General features: G+C 34.5%; 1 protein-coding gene across 19 annotated transcripts in view; it reads left to right on the plus strand.

The window, feature by feature from the left end:
• Dmd (dystrophin) overlaps nucleotides 1-26,270 on the plus strand; it is a 2,094,227-nt gene that overhangs the window by 1,692,078 nt on the left and 375,879 nt on the right. For 17 of the 19 annotated variants that reach the window (XM_078034984.1, XM_078034996.1, XM_078034982.1 and 14 more), the window contains 2 exons: nucleotides 15,574-15,746; nucleotides 25,542-25,698. In XM_078034984.1, the coding sequence (XP_077891110.1) occupies nucleotides 15,574-15,746; nucleotides 25,542-25,698 (330 nt within the window). Of the gene's footprint in view, nucleotides 1-14,762; nucleotides 14,808-15,573; nucleotides 15,747-25,541; nucleotides 25,699-26,270 lie in introns of those variants that run through there. The other 2 variants (XM_078035000.1, XM_078034999.1) reach the window with 1 other exon arrangement.

The raw sequence follows: 26,270 nt of genomic DNA on the forward strand, positions 1-26,270 counted from the left end.
GGTATAGACTGAGAAGTGGGATAGCTGGGTCAATTGGTGGTTCCATTCCCATTTTCCAAGGAATCTCCATACAGCTTTCCATATTGGCTGCACCATTTTGCAGTCCCACCACCAATGTATGAGTGTGCCTTTTTCCCCACATCTTTGCCAATACTTATTGTTGTTTGTATTCTTTTTTTATTATTTGTTCATTCTAATTTGCTGTACATGATGGCAGAATGAAATTCATTTTATATTACACATATAGAGCACAATTTTTCAAGTCACTGATTGTACCCAAAGTACTTTCACACCATTCATGTCTTCATACATGTACTTAGGGTAATGATGTCTAACTCATTCTATCATCTTTCCTATCCCCTTTCCCCCCTCCCTTCCCCTCTCTCCCCTTTGCCCTATCTAAAGTTCCTCCATTCCTCCCAAGCTCCCCCCATCACCATTATGAGTCAACATCCTCATATCAAAGAAAACATTCGGCCTTTGGTTTTGGGGGATTGCCTTACTTCACTTAGCCTTATATTCTCCAACTCCATCCATTTACCTACAAATGCTATGATTTTATTCTCTTTTAATTCTGAGTAATATTCCACTGTGTATATATACCAAAATTTCCCTATCCATTCATCTACTGAAGGACATATGGGTTGGTTCCACAATTTAGCTATTGTGAATAGTGCTGTTATAACATTGATATGGCTGTGTTCCTGTAGTATGCTGGGGTTTTTTAAAGATTTTTTGTTGTTGTTGTTGTTAGACACAAGACCTTTATTTTTATTTATTTATTTATTTATTTATTTATTTATTTATTTATTTATTTATTTATTTATTTATTATGTGGTGCTGAGGATTGAACCCAGGACCTAGCACATGCTAGGCAAGCACTCTACCGCTGAGCAACAACCCCAGCTCTAGTATGCTGTTTTTAAGTCCTTTAGGTATAAGCTGAGGAGTGGGATAGCTGAGTCAAATGATGGTTTCATTCCAAGTTTTTCAAGAAATCTCCATTCTGCTTCCCAGATTGGCTGCACCAATTTACAGTCCCATCAGTAGTGTATGAGTGTGCCTTTCCCCCCACATCCTCACCAATAATTATTATTGTTTGTATTCTTAATAGCTGCCATTCTGACTGGAGTGAGATAAAATCTTAGAGTAGTTTTGATTTGCATTTCTCTAATTGCTAGAGATGTTGAACATTTTTTCATATATTTGTTGATAAATTGTATATCACCTTCTGAGAAGTGTCTGTTCAGTTCCATGGCCCATTTATTGATTGGGGTTTTTTATGTTTATCCTCTTGAGTTCTTTATATACCCTTTATAGAGTTTATACACTTTATATACTCTTTATAGGGATTAGTGCTCTATCTGATGTGAAAGTGGAAAAAATTTTCTCCCAAGGTATAGGCTCTCTATTTACCTCACAGATTGTTTCTTTTGCTAAGAAGAAGCTTTTTAGTTTGAATCCATCCCATTTATTAATACTTGATTTCAATTCTTGTGCTATAGGAGTTTTATTAAGGAAGTTGGGGTCTAATCCAATATGATGGAGATTTGGGCCTATTTTTTCTTCTAATAGGCACAGTGTCTCTTGTTTAATTTCTAGGTCCTTGATCCACTTTGAGCTGAGTTTTATGCATAGTAAGAGACAGGGGTTTAATTTTATTGTGTTGCATATGGATTTCCAGTTTTCCTAGCACCGTTTCTCCAATGTATGTTTTTGGCCCCTTTGTCTAATATAAGATAAATGTAATTATGTGGGTTAGTCTCTGTGTCCTCTATTCTATACCATTGGTCTACCAGTCTACTTTGGTGCTAATACCATGCTGGGTTTTTTTTACTATAGTATAGTTAAATGCCTGGTATAGTGATGCCACCTGCTTCATTCTTACTGCTAAGGATTGTTTTGGCTATTCTAGGTCTCTTATTTTTCTAGATGAATTTCATGAATTCTTTTTCTATTTCTGTAAGGAATGTCATTGGGATTTTGATTGGATTTGTATTAAATCTGTATAGTGCTTTTGGTAGTATGGTCATTTTAACAATATTAATTCTGCCTATCCAAGAGCAAAGGAGATCTTTCCATCTTCTATGGTCTTCTTTAATTTCTTTCTTTAGCGTTCTGTAGTTTTGATTGTAGTCTTTCACCTCTTTTGTTAGGTTAATTTCCAAGTATTTTAATTATTTTTAAGCTATTGTAAATGGGGTAGTTTTCCTTGTTTCCCTTTCAGAGGATTTGTCACTGATATACAGAGATGACTTGATTTATGGGGGTTGATTATTTATCCTGCTACTTTGCTGAATTCATTTACTAGTTCTAGAGGTTTTCTGGTGGAATTTTTTTGGTCATCTAGGTACAGAATTGTATCACCAGCAAATAGTGCTAATTTGAGTTCTTCTTTTGCTATCTGTTCCCTTTAATTTGTCAAATTGCTCTGGCCAGTGTTTCAAGAACTATGTTAAATAGAAGTGGTGAAAGAGGGCATCCTGTCTTGTTCCTGTTTTTAAAGGGAATACTTTCAATTTTTCTCCGTTTAGAATGATGTCGGCCTGGGGCTTAACATAGATAGCTTTTACAATGTTGAGATATGTTCCTGTTTCCCTAGTTTTCTAGTGTTTTGAACATGAAAGAGTGCTATATTTTGTTGAATGCTTTTTCTGGGTCTAATGAGATAATCATATGATTCTCATTTTTAAGTCTATTAATGTGATGAATTACATTTGTTGATTTCCATATATTGAACCAAACTTGCATCTCTGGAATGAACCCCACTTGATCATGGTGCACTATCTTTTTGATTTGCCAGAATTTTATTGAGAATTATTGCTTCTATGTTCATTAGAGATATTGGTCTGAAGTTTTCTTTCTTCGATGTGTCTTTGCCTGGTTTTGGAATCAGGGTAATATTGGCCTCATAGAATGAGTTTAGAAGTACTCCCTCTTTTTCTATTTCCTGAAATAAATTGAAGAGTATTGGTATTAGTTCTTCTTCAAAGGTCTTGTAGAACTTGGCTGTGTATCCATCTGATCCTAGGCTTTTCTTGTTTGATAGGCTTCTATTTCATCACCTGAAATTGATCTGTTTAAATTGTGTATATCATCCTGATTCAATTTGGACAAATCATATGACTCTAGAAATTTGTCAATGCCTTCAATGTTTTCTATTTTATTTGAGTGCAAGTTTTCAAAATAATTTCTAATTATCTTCTGTATTTCTGCAGTGTCTGTTGTGAAATTGCCTTTCTCATCACATATGTTAGTAATTTGAGTTTTCTCTCTCCACTTTGTTAGCATGGCTAAAGGTCTGTCAATTTTATTTATTTTTTCAAAGAACCAACTTTTTGTTCTGTCATTTTTTTTAATTGTTTCTTTTGTTTCAATTTCATTGATTTCAGCTCTGATTTTAATTATTCCCTGTCTTCTACTGCTTTTGGTGTAGACTTGTTTTTCTTTTTCTAGGGCTTTGAGATGTAATGTTAAGTCAATTTTTGTTGACTTTTTCTTCTTTTATGGAATGAACTTCATGTAATAAACTTTTCTCTTAGTACTGCCTTCATAGTGTCCCAGAGATTTCGGTATCTTGTATCTGTGTTCTCATTCACCTCTAAGAATCTTCTAATCTCCTCCTTGATGTCTTTTGCAACACATTATTCATTCATAGCATATTATTTAGTCTCCAGGTGTTGGAGTACCTTTTATTTTTTATTTTATCATTAATTTCTAATTTCATTCCATTATGATCTGAGAGAATGCAAGGTAGTATCTCTACTTTTTATATTTGTTAAGAGTTGCTTTGTGGCATAGTATATGGTCTATTTTAGAGAAGGATTCATATGCTGCTGAGAAGATGTGTAATCACTCGTTGAAGGGTGAAATATTCTATATATGTCAGTTAAGTCTAAGTTATTGATTGTATTATTGAGTTCTATAGTTTCTTTGTTCAGCTTTTGTTTGGAAGATCTATCTAGTGATGAAAAAGGTGTGTTAAAGTCACCCAGAATTATTGTGTGTGGTCTATGTGACTCTCAAATTTGAGAAGAGTTTGTTTGATGAACGTAGAAGCTCTATTGTTTGGGGTGTATAAATTTATTATTGTTGGGTCTTGTTGATGAATGGTTCCCTTAAGCAATATGGTTCCCTATTTTATCTCTTTTGTTTAACTTTGGCTTGAAGTCTACTTTATTTGATATGAGGATGGAAACCTCTGCTTGCTTTTGCAGTCTATGTGAATTGTATGATTTTCCCCAACCTTTCACTTTCAGTCTGTGGATGACTTTTCCTATGAGATGAGTCTCTTGGAGGCAGCATATTGTTGGGTCTTTTTTAAATCTAATCTGCCAGTCTATGACTTTTGGTTGGTGAATTTAGGCTATTAACGTTCAGGGTTATTATTGAGATATGATTTGTATTCCCAGGTATTTTTGTTTATTTTTGGCATTTAACTTGACTTCGTTTTTCCTTTGATTAGTTTTTCTGTAATCCCTCCCCCTTCTGATTTTCATTGTTGTTTTTCAATTCCTTTTCATGAACTATTTTGCCGAAGATATTCTGTAGTGTAGGCTTTTGAGTTGTAAATTATTTTAACTTTTGTTTATCATGGAAGGTTTTTATTTCATTATCAAATCTAAAGCTTAATTTTGCTTGATATAAGATTCTTGGTTGACATCAATTTTATTTCAGAGCTTGATATATGTTGTTCCAGGATCTTCTAGCTTTCAGGGTCTGGGTTAAAAAAATCTGCACATAATCTAATTGGCTTCCCCCTATATGTAATCTGATTCCTTTCTCTCGTGGCCTTTAATATTCTCTCCTTATTCTGTATGTTAGACTTTTTCATTATATTGTGACTTGGTGTGGATCTGTTGTGATTTTGTACATTTGCCATCCTATAAGCCTCTTGAATTTGGTTTTCCAATTCATTCTTCATGTTTAGAAAATTTTCTGATATTATTTCATTGAATAGATTGTTCATTCCTTTGATTTGGAACTCTATGTCTTCCTCTATCCCAATAACTCTTAAATTTGGTCTTTTTATGCTATCCCATATTTCTTAAATGTTCTGCTCATGGTTTCTTACCATTTCACTGTGTGGTCTACATTATTTTCAGGATTATATATTTTGTCTTCATTGTCTGAGGTCCTGTCTTCCCAGTGGTGAAATCTGTTGGTGATGCTTTCAATTGAACTTTTAATTTAATTTATTGTTTCTTTCATTTCAAGGATTTCTGTTTGTTTGTTTGTTTGTTTTTAGAACCTCTATCTCCCTATTGAAGTAATCTTTTGCTTCCTGTATTTGTTTATGTAGCTCTTTGTTAAAATGATCTTTTGCTGCCTGTATTTGCTCTCTTATGTCATCCTTTAATTTACAGAAAATTTTAATCATGTACATCCTGAACTCCTTTTCTGTAATTTCTTCCACTGGGCTGGCCATGGATTATAATAATGTGGTATCTTGATATGTTTGGGACACTTTCTTCCCTTGTCCTTTCATATTGCTTGTGTGTCTTCCCTTCTAGCACTGTGGATCTGAGGCATTGCTGTTTTTACCCTATAGGCTTATAGTGCTATAAGGATCCAATACCTCTCCTTTGAGGGAAGGACAATGTTATCAGATCCCAATATAAACAATATACACCCTAAAAATGTTTACAGTTTGGTCACAATGTACAGAAATTATGAATTCAATTATTATCTACAATATACTGAGTAAGTCTTTAAAATGGTTTACAGTTTCTGGAATTGGGGGTGGGGAGTAGGATGATATGCTGAGGAGGCAGGAGGTGAGGATATAAAGTTACTATATCTTAGGAAGTGTGAAAGAGAAGTGTAAAGAAGAGGGTTAGTAAGAGGAGTAGGGAGAGGAAGTAATTTGGGGTAGATAAGTAAGTGGGAAGATAGTAAAGTACATAAAACAAACACACATATATATTAAGAAAAATAAAAAATATTAAAATAGTAGAAATTGGTGGGATAAAAAAAAAAGAATATACAACACAGCTATAATATACTATTCAGACGTCCCAGTCCTCAAAATCCTAATTCATGTAAAGTACTTGGTTTCACATGTTGGGGATGTGAGGGTGGGAAAATAGAGAGGGAGAGGGGAAAAATATATTGAAGGAGGAAACAGGATTATTTTGGTTGAAAATTCGTATGTTTCTTCCTTCCCTGGTGGGGTCGTCTGTTGGTAGCTGGTATCTCTGCCCTCAGATGGTGAAGGTAACTAGTGTGTCACTGTGCCAGGGTAGTGGCTGCTGGGGAGATGGGGGAAGTTAGAAACTGGGTACCTGGTCAGCCAGAGTTCCAAACTGGGTATTGCCCCCCTGTGAAGATGGTGATGAAAATGACCAAGATGGAGGTGCCTGCTTTCAGCAGTGGGGTGTCGGTCATGTGGGGGGCGCTGAGCAACTGCATTGGACGATACGTTCAGAGACTAGCTCTGTAGTGTGCAGTGTGTGGCTATGGACTAAATTCAGAGCCTGTGTTAAGTTCTCAGGTACAGGCAGGCTACTGTGCATAGGGGACTGTATGTGCTGCTGTAGAGTCCCAAGATGGCGTGACTGGGGAAGCCACACGTTGGGGGTCCACACAGGAGTGGCAGCTGGAGTTCCTGTGTGTGGAAAGCTGCCCAGTGTTCTACATGGGAGTGGCATTGTTGGTGATTTCTGCTCTGGTGGGTGGCCAAGAGTTCTGTGCAGGTGCTGATGGTCCTGTTCTAGTACCTGGTAGTCCTGCATGGGTGAGTATTTGGGAGACCTATTCTGACGCTGAGGCCTGGAGCCCTGTACAAGTACAATGGCTGTGATTCTGGCACAGGGGCAGGAATATATCACTCGCAGAGAAGCAGTATTCTTACTACTTGAGTCCCAGGTCATGGAGCTACACAGAATGCTGCTTCCCTCTGGCCCACTATCTTTGTTCCCCCTTTGCCTATTTATTTATTGGATTATTTGATTTTGGTGTTAAAACATAATCTTTTCTTGGGCTGGGGTTGTGGCTCAGCAGTAGAGTGCTCACCTAGCACATGTGGGGCGCTGGGTTCTTTCTTCAGCACCACATAAAAATAAAGGTATTGTGTCCAACTACAACTAAAAAAACCCTAAAGCATATTTAAAAAAAAAAACATAATCCTTTTTTGACTACCGTAAACAAGGAGCACCTCCTCACCACCAAGTATATACCATTATTCTCCCTATAGTCTGACATTTGTTACCATCAGAGCCTTTCCTATTTTATTGAATATTAATTTATGTTATTGCTAATTTGTCTTCCACCTTTCTATTATTCTGTGAACTTCAAGAGAGGAGAAGGTCTGTTGTTTTTTTTTTCCCACCATAGTAGACTTGGTTTCTACTACAATAGATATTGGGAAAGAAGGAGGGAAGAAGTAAAGGAGAAAGTAATAAGTTCATGTAAGAACTAGGATCACATCTTTCCTATATTATCTGTGTTTCTATAGTTCCTAGCAAAATCTTGGGCAAAATCTAATGCATGTTTGTGTGGTGAATAAATGTGTAGAGAATTTTTTCACTGCAAGAGGAAAAAAAGGAGGAAAAACAAGATGTAAAAGAGAAGATACCTCTCTTCCTACTCCCAACCTGTTATAACTTCAATGAATCCTACAATTTTTTTTTTAATTTTTTATTTTTTTTATTGGTTGTTCACAACATTACAAAGTTCTTGACATATCATATGTGGATGTGTAACCGATGTGATTCTGCAATCTGCATTTGGGGTAAAATTGGGAGTTCATAACCCACTTCAATCTAATGTATGAAATATGAATCCTACAATTTTAAAAAGTAATTTGAAGAAGAGAGTAAGCCAAAGGGTCAAGCAGGGAGAGAAAGTATCACATGTTACCAGAGTTTGGGATTGCTTAAGGCAGTCTGACAAATGGGATTTTGCTCAGTTTCCTCCAGGGGTAATCCACCCTAGGCCAGGCATTTTTAAAGATTAGATTTTGAAATAAAGCTTTGCACCTGGGAATGTACTGAGGCAGGAAAGCATATCCCTTCTCTCTGCTGTTCTAGTGCTTAAGTGTGAGAATTTTCGAATGAGATATGAAAGCAAAGACAAGAAACCCTGCAGGATAATAGTCTCTGAGGACTTTAATAAGAGCCATTTTTAAAGCAGAGCTTGTGGACTCCTAAATCCATGGCTGCTCGTTTAAGATGCATTGCGATGCAGTGGACCTGAAAACACACTCCTTATCTACCTAGAGCAACCAGGCTCCAAGCCAAACAGCAGTTCTCAAATTAACTCTTGTTTCTCTTGGGATGACAACTCTGCTGCTTTTTAAAGTACTGCAATGGCCACATATACAATAGAAAGAAAAAAAAGTCACACCCTCTTGTGAATCTGTAACCAAGTGTGTTTCCTGATCTAGTTCGGAACTTTTGGTGCTTAGATTAGAGTCCTTATAAGGCCAAGACTGCTTCCAATTCCTTTATTTGGGTACTTCTCAAAAAATCTGTTAGGAAGGATACTTTTGTTTTGTTTTGCTAGTTGTAATTTCCAGTCCATGACAGACTGATACTTTTGTAACATGCAATAAAAATGAATCACTTTAAAAAAATTACAAATGCAAGACATACAAGATGCAAGCCCTGGCTCTTTATTTTTAGTTGTTGTACATATCTTTAAAGATTTACTGTCAAGTTTTTCCATTCTTCTGTTCTTGTAATGGAATGTGTGTGTTTGTGTGTTTGTGTAGAATTCAAAAACCTCAACTATTTAAAGCCCGTGTTTAATGAATAACCAAACTAAGGGAGTTTTACTTTCATGTTTGTTTTTGTTTTGTTCAGCTTCTCTAAAACAGTAACAACTTTTCAAAGTACCCATGTTGTATAAAATACATTAGAAGAGGTTCGCACACACTGATTTCTTCTTGAATACAGTTTACAAAACATAGATCTGCATTTTCTGATAAATTGAAGATCATTATCATTAATTATTTTGCTTGTCTGTAAAGCTAGGCTATACCTTCAAAGGCAGTAATACATGGAGGGCTTTCAGTTTCCACACTGTGTGGCCCTGATGGATGTATCTCCTTTTATGCCTTTCTGGTTCTGTTAGATGTTAACTTATTGTTACTCTCAGCTTAGCCCATAAGCATAGTTTCTTTCCTGTTTTAAATCTTCTGTTTTTGACTTTATAAATTCTGAAAATCAGATCATTACCGTTTTTCCCTATTTACTTACTTGAATTAGTTAAAAAAGATCAGTAAGCAATAACTAATATTCTTATAATTATTTATACACTGCTTTCAGAAAGAATTAAATGTAGTGTGGCTATATTAAAAATGTAGGGATATTTGGCTGCTTATTTTTATTCTTTCTATGCTATTTATTTCCTCACTTCTCAGCTATATTCAAAATAGAGAAGTTTTGTTCATTGCTGAGTCATTTATTTATTTTTAATTGACAGTTATATGCATTTATGGAGAACAGTGTGATATTATAATATGTGTACAGTGTGAAATGATTAAATTGGCTAATTAAAAAATGGATCACTTCACATACTTATCATTTTGTGGTGGAAAACATTTTAAATCTACTCTTATAGAAAATTTGCAATATACATTATTATTTATTATGGTCATGATTTGTGTAATAAATATGTCACTGAAGTTTATTCTTCATATTTAACAAACTTTGTTCTCTTTTATCAACATTTCCCCTCCATCCCTGTGCTGCCCTCCCCCAGCCCCTGGTAACCACCATTGTATTCTTTACTTCCATGAGTTCAACTTTTTGGATTCCACATATAAGCGAGTTCAGTAATACTTGTCTTTCTGTGCCTGACTTATTTCACTTAGCATAATGTATTCCATGTTCATTCATGTTATCTCAAATTATGCCAGTTTCCCTTTTATGGCCAAATAATATTCCATCATGTACATATATAGAATATTTTCTTTATCTATTTGTCTCATGTTGGGAAATTTAGATTGCTTCCATGCCTTAGCTATTGTGAATAATTCTGCAATAGATAATAGAGTGCCAATATGCCTTCAGCATACTGACTTTATTTCCTTTGGATATATTCCAGAAGGTGAGTTACTGGTTCATATTGTAGTTCTATATCTAGTTTTTTTGAGGAATCTCCATACTGTTTTCCATAATGGCTATATTAATTTACTAAGTTCCTCTTTTTTGAGACAAATAATTCCATATACATATAAAAATAATATGTGGATATTGTTATTTGTGATATTTTGAAATACTATCACATCCATTGGTTTGGGCCATAATAAGTGTACATAACTAATTGTCGCTATCTCCATTTATCTTTCTTTTAGTAAGACTTTTATACCTTTCCTTATTCATCTCCAGTTGTCTTATTGCTTATGAACACACTGGGTCATTCTACTTGTTGAATGAGTTAGAATAAATGTAATAAATGTAATAGTCAATAATCTTTGTCTTTGTACTTTTCTCAGTAGCTTTCTAAAAGACTTTTAATCCTACTTACTTTAAGGCACTTGACTGAATTCTACCTGTTTGTCCCTAACATTCATTTTCCATTCCAATCAGGTTGTGTAATTTATTATCACTGTTCATAAACCAAATCATTCCACCTTTATGCCATTTCAATGCTATTCTTCCCACCTGGAATATCTTCTGCTCTCCATGTTTTTCAATTCCATTCATTCCTCAAAGACCAAGCTGAGTCCCATGACTTCATGAAATCTATTTCCATTACTTGAATTCCACATGGATTCTCTCAAAGTGGTGAGCTCTGTGTTAGCTATTATTTATTAGAAACTCGTGTTCTGGATTCTGTTCAAAGTATTTTACAAAAATTATTTCATGTAATATCCAAACTAACTCAGCCTGTAGGTATTATTATCTAATATTTAGTGAAGGCAACAAGATTTAAAATTTTCAAATTTAAGCATCAAATAAGGGAAAGAGAACAGGGAGACTCAAGTACATGGCTATTTAACTGCACTTTTAGATGAATTTTCCCTGAATGTTTAGAAAGGGGACTTATAGCAGACATAAGCTAGACTCTCAGGGAAGAAGGAAGTGTGGGATTTGTAAAAGTCCTTCAGGAAACAGGATAATCTGCACTCTTTGAACTGCTACCCTGTGAGCATAATACTTGCCTCATATCTAAACTTTCCTGGCACTCATCACTAAAACTTGTTTCTAAATTGTACAGAAATTTAGGCTATATATTTTGGTTTTCAGGGGGGATATATTATTTTTTCATTTGTATTTATTTTCTCAATTATTTTATGTTCCTTCTTATTGTTTTGAATATGTCTCTGGCTGCTACTTCAAATCTGTTTAACAGTCTCCATATTAATAAGACTATAACATTACTCTTTGGGTATTGGAAACAATGATATTTAGTGCCTCATGACAGAACTAAATTTACTAAAATGTAGATGACAATAGTATTAATCACAAAATTGCCAACAAAAAACCGGAAACTCAGAGGTAAGGAAGCTTAATGGTTAAGAGCACAAGTCCTGCTGTTCAACTGTCCCAATTCAACACTGACTGCATAGTTTATTAGCTATATAATGTTGGATATGTTTTCTTGATCTCTCTGTAATTTTCTTCTCTTATATGGAAAATTAAGATAATAATTACCATAGAGGGTGATTGAGAGGATTAAATGAGCTCATGCATATATGGTTCTTTGGACAATGCCTGGTATATAGGAAGTCTTATATTTGTTACTGCTGCCGTAGGTTTTTTTTGTTTGTTTGTTTATATAACAAATATCTTTTCCCTATCAAGTACTAATACAATCACAAAAAAGAGTAAAAATATATAGCATACAATAAATACAGTAACTAAATCCTGAGTGATCTTTTGAAATAAAACTACCTACAGTTTTCTGTGAAAATTGTCCTATGTCCAGATTGGCTACTCTCTGAAGACCCCACTTGACTCTCCATACCAACTTCCTGCTTTTTTGTGGTCTCTAAGTATAAGGTTTACTCTTAAAATGAATGCCATCATGGTGGTTTTCTGCAAATGTATGTTTCTTCCTATCTGGCCTGTCAATGTCCCCTCCCCACCTAGAACTCATGCTGCATATTGGTGCTGAAAATTCTCCACTACAGTAGGGTAACCTTTGAAGGAGACCCTCATAATCTTTACCAGTACTTGTCTGTCTTTTAGGGAAACCTACCTGAATCCTGTAGCTTGACAGATGCTCTACCAGCCTGCATCCCAAAGGAATGTGATCGAACTCTCTTAATGCTGATGTGTCAGGTCATTACTTGGTGTAGCTCATGGTTCGCTTGGCAATTAGAGACAAAGAGAGGACTCATTGATGGGAGAATTTGTGTTGTGGCAGCAGAGATATTTTATAGTAAGACCTTTTCAATACAGACAGTTTTTGCTCACAGGTGGTCCCAGATGTCCAATTGCAAAATGAGAAATAAAAAGTGTAGTCAGGATTCCATTTTTCACTCAGAATAAATCAATCCATGTGGGTAAATGTTTTATCAAAATCAGTAATGCTATCTTTCAGTGTGCTTCTCCCTCAACAGTTTTTTTTTCCCCTCTTGTTAATAGTATCCTTGTTCAGCTTCAGTAACTACTATGTATTACATCCAATGCTCACAGCAAACCAATTGGTGGAAATAGCCCAAGATATTCAGGAGTCAAGAAAACTGGATCCACTTCCAAGTTCTAACATTTACTACATAGAAAACCTTGAACAAATCAGTTAAACTTCTCTGAACCTCTCATCTGCAAAACAGGAAGAATATGATATACTTCACACAGCCAGGGGAGGAATAGCCAGGGTGTTACATTTATAAGTGCACTGTAACCTGTGAAGTTCTTCACTGTACATATGTCATTTGGTGCTCCAAGCCACCATGATGCCCTAGAAAACTAACACTGGCATTATACTTACCTTCCTGTCGATATTAAGACTTTTTACTTCAGCCAATTCTGCATTTCTTAAGGGAGAAAATTTTATCCCAGTATCTATGAGATTTGGCAGGAAATTCTCATTGATATTTAGTTAGTAATATAATATGCATGGATCAAATAAAAAGTACATGTATGACTTCAGGAAAAGAGAACTGTCACTTGCATTCTTATATTTCCATGATGCTAAGACTAGACAATTAGTATTAGATAAATATTTGTATATAAATTTTATTTTCATTTATTTATTGATACAACAAAAATGTTTATATGCAGTGTGATACACACAGTCATGGCAAAGATGAAAATTAACAAATTCATGAATCAACATCCTATTTGCACTTGAGAAGACCTCTTTTATTCAATAAAGTGTTGATAGCTTCATGTTATACATAATCTTAAGGAACTAATGATTAGGACTGGGTGTCTCCTATCAATACAGGATATAAAAATTCAAATGTATAATCATTTATATACATATATTGTATAATGTTTATTTTATTAGTCAAACTACTTTACTCTCTGGGGCTGTAGGGGTGTAGCTTGGTGGATGAGTGCTTAGCATATGAAAACACTGGGTTTGATCCCCAGCACTGCACAAAAACCAAATAGGAACTTGATTTTCTTGAACAACTGTAAATTTGACTTTAATTAACTAAATATATACTCTGAGGAGAAATTTTAGGTAGTGTACAAATCAGAACAAAAAAGTAAAGTAAAAGAGACAAGAGAGGAAATTATCAGGACCTTGGATCTGGTTTTTATTTTTCCTGAACTGCTTAGATGAATTAACTCAATTTTCTCTTTTGCTCAAAAGCCAGCATGTTATTCCATGTAGATTTTTTTTAAAAGACGAAGAAAACTGCAATAAATGGATATATGTTTGACCCAACTTTGTTCTGAAGAAGCCCAATGCTAGTTTCCTACTACATATGCTAGTTTCAAAATCTGTCTGTACCCTTCCAGAACCAGCCTGGTTTTAATGGGTTGGAGATACATGCTCCTAAGTCTACTTTAGTATTTTCCTTCTTTCAACTTCTGATGTGGTCCTATGCATATGCCCTTTCCAGTCCTTCCAGTCAAAGAGGATGGGATATAACTCTCTTCATAGTCCACCAAGGGTACTTTGGCTGCCAAAAATAGTAACAGGAGACATTCACTGCCCATCTACCTTACTTCTGCAGCACTCAAACTTCTGCATCTTAAGAGACCGTGACTGAAAACGTGAGCTAGTTCTTCAGAATTTCTAACATGTTATTGTTGCCACTTTCTCCCTTACTTTAGCAGAGTAATTTAATTCAATTTTAGAAAGAGTGAGAGAGAAAAAAGAAAACTTTTCTAGTTACATAGATAAATCCAATTGTTTGCAGCTTCAGAATGAATTTTTAAACTTGTTGAACAGAAGCATACAAATCTCTAAGAGCAAGTCAGATAATGTACAAAGCCTCCATTCATTGTGTAGGCAGAAAGGAATGCTGGTACCCGGCAGCTCTCTAAGGAATGTTCTTTTGGCTTTGACTGTTCTGCTGGGAACAAGGAGGGAAACACATATATAAAATGAATTTATAATGTCTCTGGCTTGTAATGGTGAAATGATAAGAAAAGTTGGCTGTTTAATATAAACTGTCAGTTGCATATTCCAGGCCTCCTCTCTTTGAGGTCCCTCCCACATCCACACGCCTGGCTACCGTTTAGCTAGGAGTACAAAGTGGCCGTTTATTATTATTGACTGGTGAGGCCTGTGCTCTGAAACTCATTCTGTCAACAGAATGTAAGCAAAGTTGGCATTTTAAAGCAGGGCACTTTCAGTTTCTGGGTTTTCTCAGGATTGCTATGCAACAGGATCAGTGCTGTAGTCCCCGGTTCAAGCTGAAAATGTTACACAGGAAGACATACCATGTAAAGGTCAGATACTTCTCCTATGATAATTTTCTTAATCTGTGTCTATACACATGAACTTAAATGTATACCTCTTATCATAACTTTTACCAAGGTCCTATGAACTTTCCACCTCTCAAGCCTAGAAATATGATGGCATTTTTAAATGGGAGATTTTGCTAATAAATGTGTGATGCTATAATATATGTATGATGCACTAACACCAAGGTGAACTTAACGTGTGTTGTCAAGAAGACTCGCTTCTCTGATAGAGTCCCATTAATGTGTTTGTGCTGTGGACCAAGGACAACCTTGTTTATTCATCTCTATATGCTTTTATAGTCAGAATCAACCTTACAGATTACTATGTAAATGGAAAATATGTCTTGACTCATATTTTATTGAATTGATTGGCACTGGGTTGCACTTTTCCATATAATTTTATTTTATACCATTTCCATAAAACAATATATTTTATCCATGGACTAGAAGATTTAACTTATGAAATTTGTGAAGTCACAAATATATTACTTTCCAACTCATAATGACAAGGAATAAATTTACTACACCTAATTAGATGTTCATTTTCAATCTACATAATAACACGAGACAATATACCAAGAAAAGTGATTTGGGGTATATCATCTCATATGGGACTGATTAAAATGTCTTTTGAACTCATAGTTTATTCTTTTTTTCATAGTTTATTTTTGTAGTTCTCCAAATTCACATTCACTGCTGGTTTCTTTCGTTCAATAATTCTGCATGTATCCTTCTTCCTGCTGTCCCATAGGACCTCCAAGGAGAAATCGAAGCTCACACAGATATCTATCACAACCTAGACGAAAATGGCCAAAAAATCCTGAGATCCCTGGAAGGTTCTGATGAAGCGGCACTATTACAAAGACGTCTGGATAACATGAACTTCAAGTGGAGTGAGCTGCGGAAAAAGTCTCTCAACATTAGGTAGGAAAAGATTGCAGCAAAAAAAGCCAGAGATGAATTAAAATGACAAAATTTTCCTCGTTTTCTTAGCATAAGTAGCTAATATCTCATATGTTTATGTAAATCACCCAATTTTGGAATGATTCATTTTATTTTGAATAAATGAATCATTCATTTGCTTGGAATGGAGATGATACTTGAGGGTTCAGGTTAGATTAACATGGTGATGTTTTATAACCACAGGAGAGATGCATATTAAGACATTAGAGTGAATTTAAATGAGGAGTACAGCTCTTCTAATTTCATAGAGTTCTCTATTGGCTTATCACAGGGTTATACAAAAAGTTATAAAATTAACGGATGTTTATTATGGAATTCTTTCTTTGGCATTACTCAAAATTCATACCGGAGGACATTCTTTAAATATCAGAACTCATTATAATTAACAGTTTAGAGAAACCCTCTCCAAACTCCTGCAGCTTAGAGAATATAGCCACTTTTTGTCATTTGATTCCTCTTAGATTTTTTAAAAACACATCCCACATGGGTATACTGAGCTTTTAATTCTATACTCACCTGTTACTTTCTACTTTGCCTCATTCTATGTACCAGCTTTTTTTTTAGATGGATGGATCCAAACATCATTGTAAGGAAAGCAGAGAGAAGCTCTTTGCCATACCATTTTGCTAAGATAGTTCAGTAAAGGGATAAGAGAGCAGAGCAGGTCTGTGAAATGCCTACTGTTACCTAAACAATTTACCAAGTGGCATGGAGTAGAAGTTAGGCTTTCTGATTTCTGATCAATTGCTTTTCCTTATCTACTTTTTTCTGGAGATATTTCATGATTTTGTCTTTGTATATAAAAGGATTGGTGGTAGAAAGAGGTAAAAAGGACAATGAACTCAATAATAGTTACAAGAGAATGCACCAAAATAGTGAGAGGTGTCAATTCCTCTAGGAAATAAAGATTACAGAAAGGAAGGATTTCTTTATTCTTTAAAGTTCTCCCAATTGTCCAAAGTTTCAGCATATAATGTATCTACTCATATAAGGAGGAGAAAAACCCTGACATTTTATTAATTCAAAAGTACTATTATAAAATTTTGCACGTAATACAAAATAATTATAATGATAGAAACTAACACATGCTATGCCAAAGGGGCTTCACATTATTTACCCATTTCATGCTCTCAGCAAACCTAGATAGATTTCATTATTATGCTCTCTTTATATTTGAAGAAAATGAGGCATAGAGAGTTTATAACTTTCCCAAGATTACTTAGTTAGCAAGTGACAGATCCAAGATCTAAACACAGAGTATCTGACTTTAGCATCTGAGTTCTTAATCATCATATTATCCCACAGAGTACACAAGAAACCTTTTTTAAGATAAATACACAATGGAAAAGATGAAATAGAGAAGCAGATTTCTGGGAGTAGAAAAGTATTTATTATTATTTATAAGGCTTTCCCCCCAAGTTTATACCCCAGCTTTCAAGCCACTTGTTTTTATCTCTCTATTCTGTTCATGATTTTTTTTTACCCATGTGTTGGTGATGAGGTGGGGGCAATAATGGCAATGGCATTTTCAAAGCTGGGGAGGCTCCATTCATTTTCTACAGCTTAAACTCTTAAGAGAGGTCACAGTGTGTAATGACAAAGGCCACTTTCATAACATCTGTCATTAAAAAGGAATGAAACATGTGAAATGGAAAAGATATTGGTAGGTAAAGAAAAGAAAGTTATTCTTTTTTTGCAGGAAAGAAAAAGCAAGGTGCTATAACTGTTCTGAACATCACTCAGTGCCTTTTTTCTCCTTCATATGAACTTGATGAAATAAAAGGAGAATTGAAAGCAGCAAACAGCATGTCAGCCAAAATATGGGCTCTTCATTCTCAGCAATTTCCCATATGCCAGCTCCTGCAGTTTAATTCTTGCTGTCATTAATCAAGTAGAAAACAGTTACCTTAGCTTATCTAAGGTGCTGCAAATTTGAGAATTTAAATATTCAGATCAATGATTTTGGCTTTTAAATAGGCCTCTCTAATAATATAGAATGTGTTATAAGCATCAGCTTGTAAAAAAAGAAAGAACTAATTCTTCACATAAAAGCAATTTAGTTTATTCCTGACACTTGATTGAAATAGGATATCACTCAGTTCTTAGTGAATGGCAAGGTTCAGTTCAAAGAAGCTCAGTAGAGATAGTAATTTAGGATGATTATGAAAAAGAATAAATGAACACTGGGAAGAGTTAGATACAGAAGCATTAATGGCACTAATAAGCCTGCATGGGAAATCTCATCTGTAACTCCATTGAGGTTATTTTATTATGAAAAGTCACCACAATTAAAAAGTAGTTCCAGAGATACCCTGGAAAAACAACCGTGTTTCTCCAAATTATAACATACTAAATAATTATAGTTGGTTTATTGTTTTTGAGGGATTCTTAAACCATTTATATATTTCACAAAATAAAAGCATTAATTTCACAGGTGTCCAATTTTAATGAAAAAGAAATCATTTGAATCCAAATGATTTTGAAATTTCCTTTTTTGCTCTATTGGCTCAGTAGAGGTATCCTTGTATTTCTAGATCTATACCATGTTCTTCTCCTTCCATTTATTTTCATTAGACCCTACAACTTTTCTCTTCCTGTGGTTCTTATTCAAGTCTTCATATCATACCATACTGATAGATTAACATACATAGTTAGACCATTCATTAAATATTTACAAGAATATGCTACCTAGACACTTTCCATCATATTACTCTTTCATTCAAGAGCTACAATCTTGTCATGCACACATTGTACTCATTCAATCATTTATTTGTTCATTTGACAAATACTTAATGAGTGCCGACTACATATCAGGCACTCTTCTAGGCACTGGGGATGCATTAGTGAACAAAGCAGAAGAAAAAAATTACGGCTCTCATGAAGTTAGTCACTAGAATCTAGTGTACACACCATTCTCTACCAATTCTGTCACATAAACCTTTGCTAACCCCTTTCATTCTCTGTTCATCTCCTGTCCCCAGTGTGCTTTTTACCAAGCAGAATTCTAGTTCCCCAACTAGATTTTCTAAGCCAAGTAGATTCTGCTTTCTAATCCCCTTCTTGCTTTCCAACAATTTCCTTATTTCTTCATGTGAATATGTGTATATCCTGGTTTTCACACAACACCATCTCTCCATGCATGCCCTAAATTTTTTCCACATTTTTATTTGTGCATTATGGTTGTAAATATGCATGGGATTTGCTGTTACCTATTCGTACATACATACAATAAAATTGGATCAATATCATTCTTGAGCATTCCCCCCCCACTCCCCACCCCACACCATTCCTTTCACCCCTTGGTCCCTTTCCTCTACCGATCTCCCTTTGATGTTTAGTAGATCCATTTCAATCCTTGTTTTTCTTTTTCCTCTCTCGCTTCCTTATATGAGAGAAAACATAAGACCCTCAACCTTCTGAGTTCAAGTTATTTGGCTTAACATGATAATCTCAAGTTCCATCCATTTTCCTATATCATGCTCTAAATTTTGACTCAAATTCCATAATGAACATTTCTCTCTCTCTCATATTCATATATATATATATATATATATATATATATATATATATATATATATAAAATCTGTTCTTTCACCAGGTCTTCCTAATACAATCCTAATTTACACATGAGGGTCTAAGGTATAGCTCAGTGGTAAAGTAATATGCCTGGCTTGCCAAGGCACTGGGTTCCATCCCCAATTTGACAAAAAGAAAGAAAAAGTATATATATATATATACATATGTACTCACTTGATAACAAGTTCCTTTAAGTATTTATAAGTTGTTTCAAAAGGCTCTCTTGCTCCTCCACCTAAACTATACGAATGAAGAAATTCCAAATTCTAAATTGTTGCTTTTCAGCAATTATTCCTTATTAGTAAGGTACAATAGAAAGAATCTTGGACCAGCAGCTGAGTGACTTAGTCATTAAGCTCCTTTTCTTCTTAGCTCCATTTCTACTAGCATGTCACCTTAAACAAGTCACTTAACTGCTACCTAGCATGCCACCTTGAGAACGTCACTTAACTACTTCAGACTTCAATCCTATCCCTCACTGAAATTAAGAGGTTTAACCAGAAACACAGGCGATCTTGTCAAGTTCTCCTACAGTTCTACAATGCTATTATTTTTAATTATGCACTTGCCCTTTATGAACCTGGCCAAATTATAGAATTTTTCTACCTTTGTTTTCCTATATTTAAATGAAATTGATTAATTTAAAATACAGGATGTAAGAAAAAGTCAATAAGACATCTTCCAGTAAAAAAATAATACTTTAATTATATAATCCTATCTCACAATTTAATCCAAGAAAAGTATATACCAGGGCTGGGGTTGTGGCTCAGTGGTAGAGTGCTTGCCTAGCACCTGTGAGGCATTGGGTTCAATCATCAGCACCACATACAATAAGAATAAATAAAATAAATGTATCTTGTCCATCTACAACTAAAAAAATATTAAAAAAATAAAAGTATATGCCATCCATTTCATATGTATTATATCACATCTTATCCTTGAGGTATAAGGAGAAATAAGTAGTCAGTGAAAATGATTTGAGAAATGGTCAAGTTAATATTTTATATAAATACAATTCAAAAAGATTTCAATTCAGACTGTTACCAGACTTTTTCCAGATTATTGTATTACTGTTAAATATGAGAATCATATATTATCAACATAACTTGAGCAAAGTTTATGTTTTCTAAGATTCTTATATATGGAAGAAAAACTTGTAAATATTATATAAAACATTCACATTTATAAATTTTTGAACGTTAATTTGAGAGGCAAGAACACTAACATTATATAATCCACAGCAGCAGTACATCTTTTGGGAAGTATTTGGTATTAGAAGTTAGATTAGTTAAAAAAATTTTTCTATAGTGGAGAACAAACAAAGAACAAAAAGAGGCAGAGTCTTTCTACTTTTGAGAAAAATGCAACTTGGACATTGAGTATCTCTGACCTTCTTTCTCTCACTCTTGGAATGTTAATTATGTTGGAAGTTGAAGTTCAAGACAATCTGGAAAAAAAAAGTTTTATTTATCTTTAGGCTTAATTCTCTCTCTTTATTTAAAGCCTCTTAGCTCCCATTTAATTTCAGTGATTCTTTATTATTTCTGAATTTGTACTTTTTCTTTCTGTATGTTCAAGTGTTGTTTTGTTACACAAGGCACCAAATATCTATGGGGATATATCATTAATTTTATAAAAGAAGTCAAAGTGAAAAATGAATTCAATATAACACATTTTGCTTTAAGAATATGTGCCTTTCAGAGTAAAGTTTTATTAAGGATTTCAAAATAGGCATCAACCAAATCACATTTGAAATATCTGTATCTAGAGAAATAACAATCACTTTATCAGCCCCTATAATTCTTGGAGTGCTGTCCCCAAAGAGTTATTTAAAGACTAAGCAATACATCCCAACATACCTTGAAGGTTCTGCTTTTTATCTAAACCTTACAAGTTGTGGAAATTATCTGCTTTTTAAAGATCAGCACTTGCCTTGTTAAAAGCTAGTAGCCCCTAAGCTCTTGTCTCCACTAATAAAGATTAATAAAAAATGGATAGAAGCTAAGTATGCCCCTTCAATCACCTCTTTTATTTTCTGTTGAATAAGTAAGGATAAATAGAGTATATGTGACAATTAAAAAACAGTGTTTTTGCTCAGGTATCCAGAATATTTAGTTAAAGCCAGTAAGTTGATTTCCTCATCTTAGAATGGCTTGTAATTTTTTTAAAAAAAATGTATTTATTTGTTCCAGCCAATTATACATGACAGCAAAATGTTCTTCAATACATTGTACACAAATGGAGCACATTTTTTTTACTTTTTCTGGTTGTACATAAAGGAGGGTCACATCATTCATGCAATCATACATATACCTAGGGTAATGATGTCAGTCTCATTACACCATCTTTACTACCCCCATGCCCTTTCCCCCACTCCCCTTTGGGCTTGTAATTTCTATTTCCCATGTCTAAATATGATCACTCAAGTTATGTGCTTCAGCAATTGTCTTTTTACCCTTGCATCTTCCAAATTGCAAAATAAGATATTTAACCTATGATGTAACAGCCTTTGATACAAAAAAAAAAAAAACATTCCATATCCAAAGAAACCTTTTCAGGAAGAGACATTCCCAACACAAACATAGGTAAATCATTTTGAAATATTCAGTATACACTCACAAAAATAAGGATAGAGCAGCTGCTTCCAACAAATGTACTAGAAATATCTCTTAAAAACATTTTACAAGCTTAACATGGTCAAAGAAAATATTTAATGAGCTCTCAGTGTTTCATTACACTTAGATCTTTTTCAAAATCATGTAACTAACAAATACCACCTTTGCCCTGTTGAGAACAAGAAGTCACATTTTATCACAAATACTTTCAAAAGTTCTTAAACAGTGGTCTTGGAGCTCACCTGCAGAGTTGTGAAGGTTCCTGTTGAAAGTATAGATTTTTGTTAAAAATGCTGAAATTCTGGAGGTGGGATCTAGGAATCTGGAATCTAAACAAGCTTCTAAAGTTTTTTATGCATACTAAAGTTTAAGAATCACAGCATTAGACTGAGTACCTTGTTATATATTAAGGTGGGAACCATTGTCTAACTGGACTGTCTTTCTCTTCTCCAGCCCTTAACCACTGTCCCCTGTCCTTTGCATAGATTTTTGTCCTCATGTCAGATCTTTTCTTATACTCTTGTGCCTTAGGAGGGAAAGCAAAGAAACAGTCATTTGATATGTAGTTAGGATGATCAAACATTCTGCAATTTTACCTAACTTCACACCTTAGGAAAAGTCCCCTCACTCAGATAACTGAGAGCTTTCTATCTTTTGGTGTTCCAGATCCTTCTACTTCTATTCTGTGAAGTCTCTTGACTGTCCTCTGTCCCTGACTTCTTAGAGCCTTATTATATCATGCTATTAAGTTACCATTAGATCTTTAAAACTGGATTCCCTAAGTCTTTTAGTTATTTTTCCCTTTTAAGAAACACAAAGGGGTTCATTGATCCACTAATAATTAGTCAGCACCATTTAACCTAGAACTGAAGTTGTAGCACTTCCTTATTTTAAAAAAGCAGCAGCTTATGGTCTCACCATGGGCAGCCTGCCCTTCACCAAATCCTCTCTTAGAAGTCAGTATTTGTTTCTTCTACCAGATAAAGGGAATCCAAGCATTAGGTTTCTTTTATTCTCCCTTTTCTTCCCCTCTTCCTACTAATTAATGCTTCACTGGAACTTAGAAACACTTAATAAATACTTATTTAATCAGTTTCTCTTCTACCATTGGCTACTTTTCCATGTCTGGACTGTGCCTCTCTCTTCCTACTTTTCAAACTGTCTTGCTAGAAAGCCTCTTTGGACCTCAAGGGACCCAAGTTAAAATTCTAGACACCCCAGGGAATACTTGCAACCAGTACTCATTAAATGCCATTAAACAGCTAAAATTTTGCATAGGGAATTCTCACTTAGGTTTATCACAGAAAAGTGATAATTAAAATGGAAAGAAGGAATAGAAACATAAGAGAATTATCTCCACACTGTTTGTAGTCTGCATGCACTATTCATGATACTTAGGTGTGTCATGATTCACTGATTAGATAATAATACCCTTGGAATCTTTAACAACTCGATTTCTCTTGTTTGTAGAAGTTATCATTTTTTCTGAATATGATGTTTTTATTATGCATTATAGAAAGAAAATTCTGATGATTTGGATAAACATGAAGAAACAGATCACTTGTAAATCCATCTCTGAGGGATAACATGGTTTTCATTCCAGAATTTTTCATGCATTGTTAAGCATGTGCACACAAATATGCACACACATAAACATTTTAGAAAAATAGAAAAATAGATTATATTCATTTTAATGGTATTTCTTAGCTTTGATTTATTTATTTTTGGTAATTTTTTCATTTGTTCATTTTAGTTATACTTGACAGTAGAATAAATTTTGACATATTATACATACATGGAGTATAACTTTCCATTCTTGTTGTTGTACATGATGTGGAGTTACACTGGTTGTGTATTCATATATGAACAGAGGAAAGTTATGTCTGATTCATTCTACTATCTTTCTCATTCCCATATGGCTCCCTTCCTCCCACCCCCACCCCTGTTCACTCAGGTGAACCTCCACTCCTCTCCCCCAACCCCATCTATTGTGAGTCAGCATTAACATATCAGAGAGAACATTTGGCCTTTGGTTTGGGGGTGATTGATTTATTTCACTTATTATGATAGTCTCTAGTTCCATCCATTTACCAGATTATATTCATTTTTATAACTGACATGATCTTTTCCATATCCATAAATATTTACCTATATTATTATATGGAATACTGCATAGCATTTCATTGTATGAATTCATCATGATGTGTGTAACCAATTCCCTAATATTGAATATTTCAGTTTATTTCTACTTTATAACAGCCATCAATGATGCTATAAACAAAATTTTTTCTATTATATCTTGGTAAGATTTTCCAGTTACTTTCTTAGTATGAATTCCTCAAACTTAAGCTTGCAGGTCATTGTATTTGCACATTTTTAAGACTTTCATATTAGCCTTCAGAATGTTTGAAACAATTTAATTTCAGTAATAGGTACTCTTTGGTGATTCTTTCAGACTGAGACCAGAAGGAGAATTGTATTTGATATGTTAGGCCACGTTATCAAATGGCCAAGGGAAATGTTGTTCTACCTGGCTGGTTTTCTTTACATTTCAAACTTTGCAGCATTGGAGAGTTTATTATATTTATATTATAGGCAGCATTAATTTTATGAATTAATTAGTGCTTGCTGGTAATATGTGAGTGATGCAGCAAATTCCAGATTTACCTGAGGATAAAGTTTTGCTAACATCCTGTCTTTCCTCTTTGTTTTTTTGGTGATGATTCATTTTATTAATTTAGCTTCTCATCCTCAAGTGAAATGTGGATTTTATAGCACAGATCATTCATTGTATATTCTTAAATGGCTTCTAAGGATTTACATGTTCTAAATACAGTCGATGGTAAAGCACTCAGTCTACTGCCTTAATTATTCATGTTTGGGAGAAGCTTTCAGACAAACGTCTGATTTTCCTCTTCCACGTGAGTTGTTGTCTCAGTACATTTTACACAAGGGAAATGAAGCAGAAAATGTCGGAACTTGGTGAAAACAAATCCCAGGTGCACAGGAATAAAGAAGGGTAGAGGCAAAGGAGAAGCATATGGAAGAGGAGCAGAAAGGAACAGACGCCAGACGGAAGGAGTCAATGGAAAAGGCTGCCTAGGGTGTAGAAATGGAAAAGTCAAATTGTGGGGAGAGACCTTTCCATTTCTCAAAGTAGAAAGAATTCCAGTATGAGCATGAGTCACATGAATATGGAGGGGTTTTTTATTAGTCACTGGATCCATTTTTTTTCTACCAGAAACATTAAGAATTATTGACTATAATAGGCATGGAAAAAGTGATCAATTCCAGTGTATATGTCATGCCCCAAGTCTTGAGATGATAAATGTGGAAACAGATAAATGGCTGACTACTGCCTTTTCTCAAAATTGCCACCAAAATACCCTCCCACCCTACATGATGGCTCTCAAAAACAGGAAGTCAGATTTTTAGTGAATTCTACTATGAAGTTCACAGTAGGTTTATACACTATGGAAATAACCAACCAATAAAAAGGAATTGTTAGAATCATCTATTATATTTCTAGAATATTCTGACATAATTTTCCCCTATTATTTTTCAGGTCCCATTTGGAAGCCAGTTCTGACCAATGGAAGCGTCTGCACCTCTCTCTTCAGGAACTGCTGGTGTGGCTCCAGCTGAAAGATGATGAATTAAGCAGGCAGGCACCTATTGGAGGCGATTTTCCAGCAGTTCAGAAGCAGAATGATGTACACAGGGTAGGACATTTTTAACCCTAGTGCCTTATACATAGTAAGCATTAAGTGACTACTTTAAAATTAGTTTTGTTCAAAATTAAGTTGAGTGGAGATTTTTTTTATTACTCTTATCCAAGGGTCAATTATAAATAATGCACACCATTATATTTTAAATGTCAGAGGCACCCACATTAATAATACCCTTTAAGAAATTGCCCATCTCTTTTGGCTATTTTTAAAACCTTTTTATCATGGAAAACATTGAACATTTACAAAAGTAGACAGAATGTTGTAATAAATACTCATGTATTCATCAGACATCAACAGTCATCAATTCATGGCCAGGCTTATTACATCTATGCCTCCTCTTCTTCCCCCATTATTTTGAAGCAGATCTTAGGCATATAAACCTACTTCAAACTACAATAAAGTGACAATCAGGCATATGTCACTTTATTCATAAATATTTCAGGAAGTGTCTCAAAAAAGATTGCACCATTAATATGTGCTAATAATTATAATAAAAAGAAACAGATGGGAAAGCAGAGAGCTACAAAAGTTCTTAAGTACTGAAAAAAATATATCTCAAGAAG

The sequence above is a fragment of the Ictidomys tridecemlineatus genome, chromosome X (genome assembly GCF_052094955.1).
Source record: "Ictidomys tridecemlineatus isolate mIctTri1 chromosome X, mIctTri1.hap1, whole genome shotgun sequence".
Taxonomy (NCBI): domain Eukaryota; kingdom Metazoa; phylum Chordata; class Mammalia; order Rodentia; family Sciuridae; genus Ictidomys; species Ictidomys tridecemlineatus.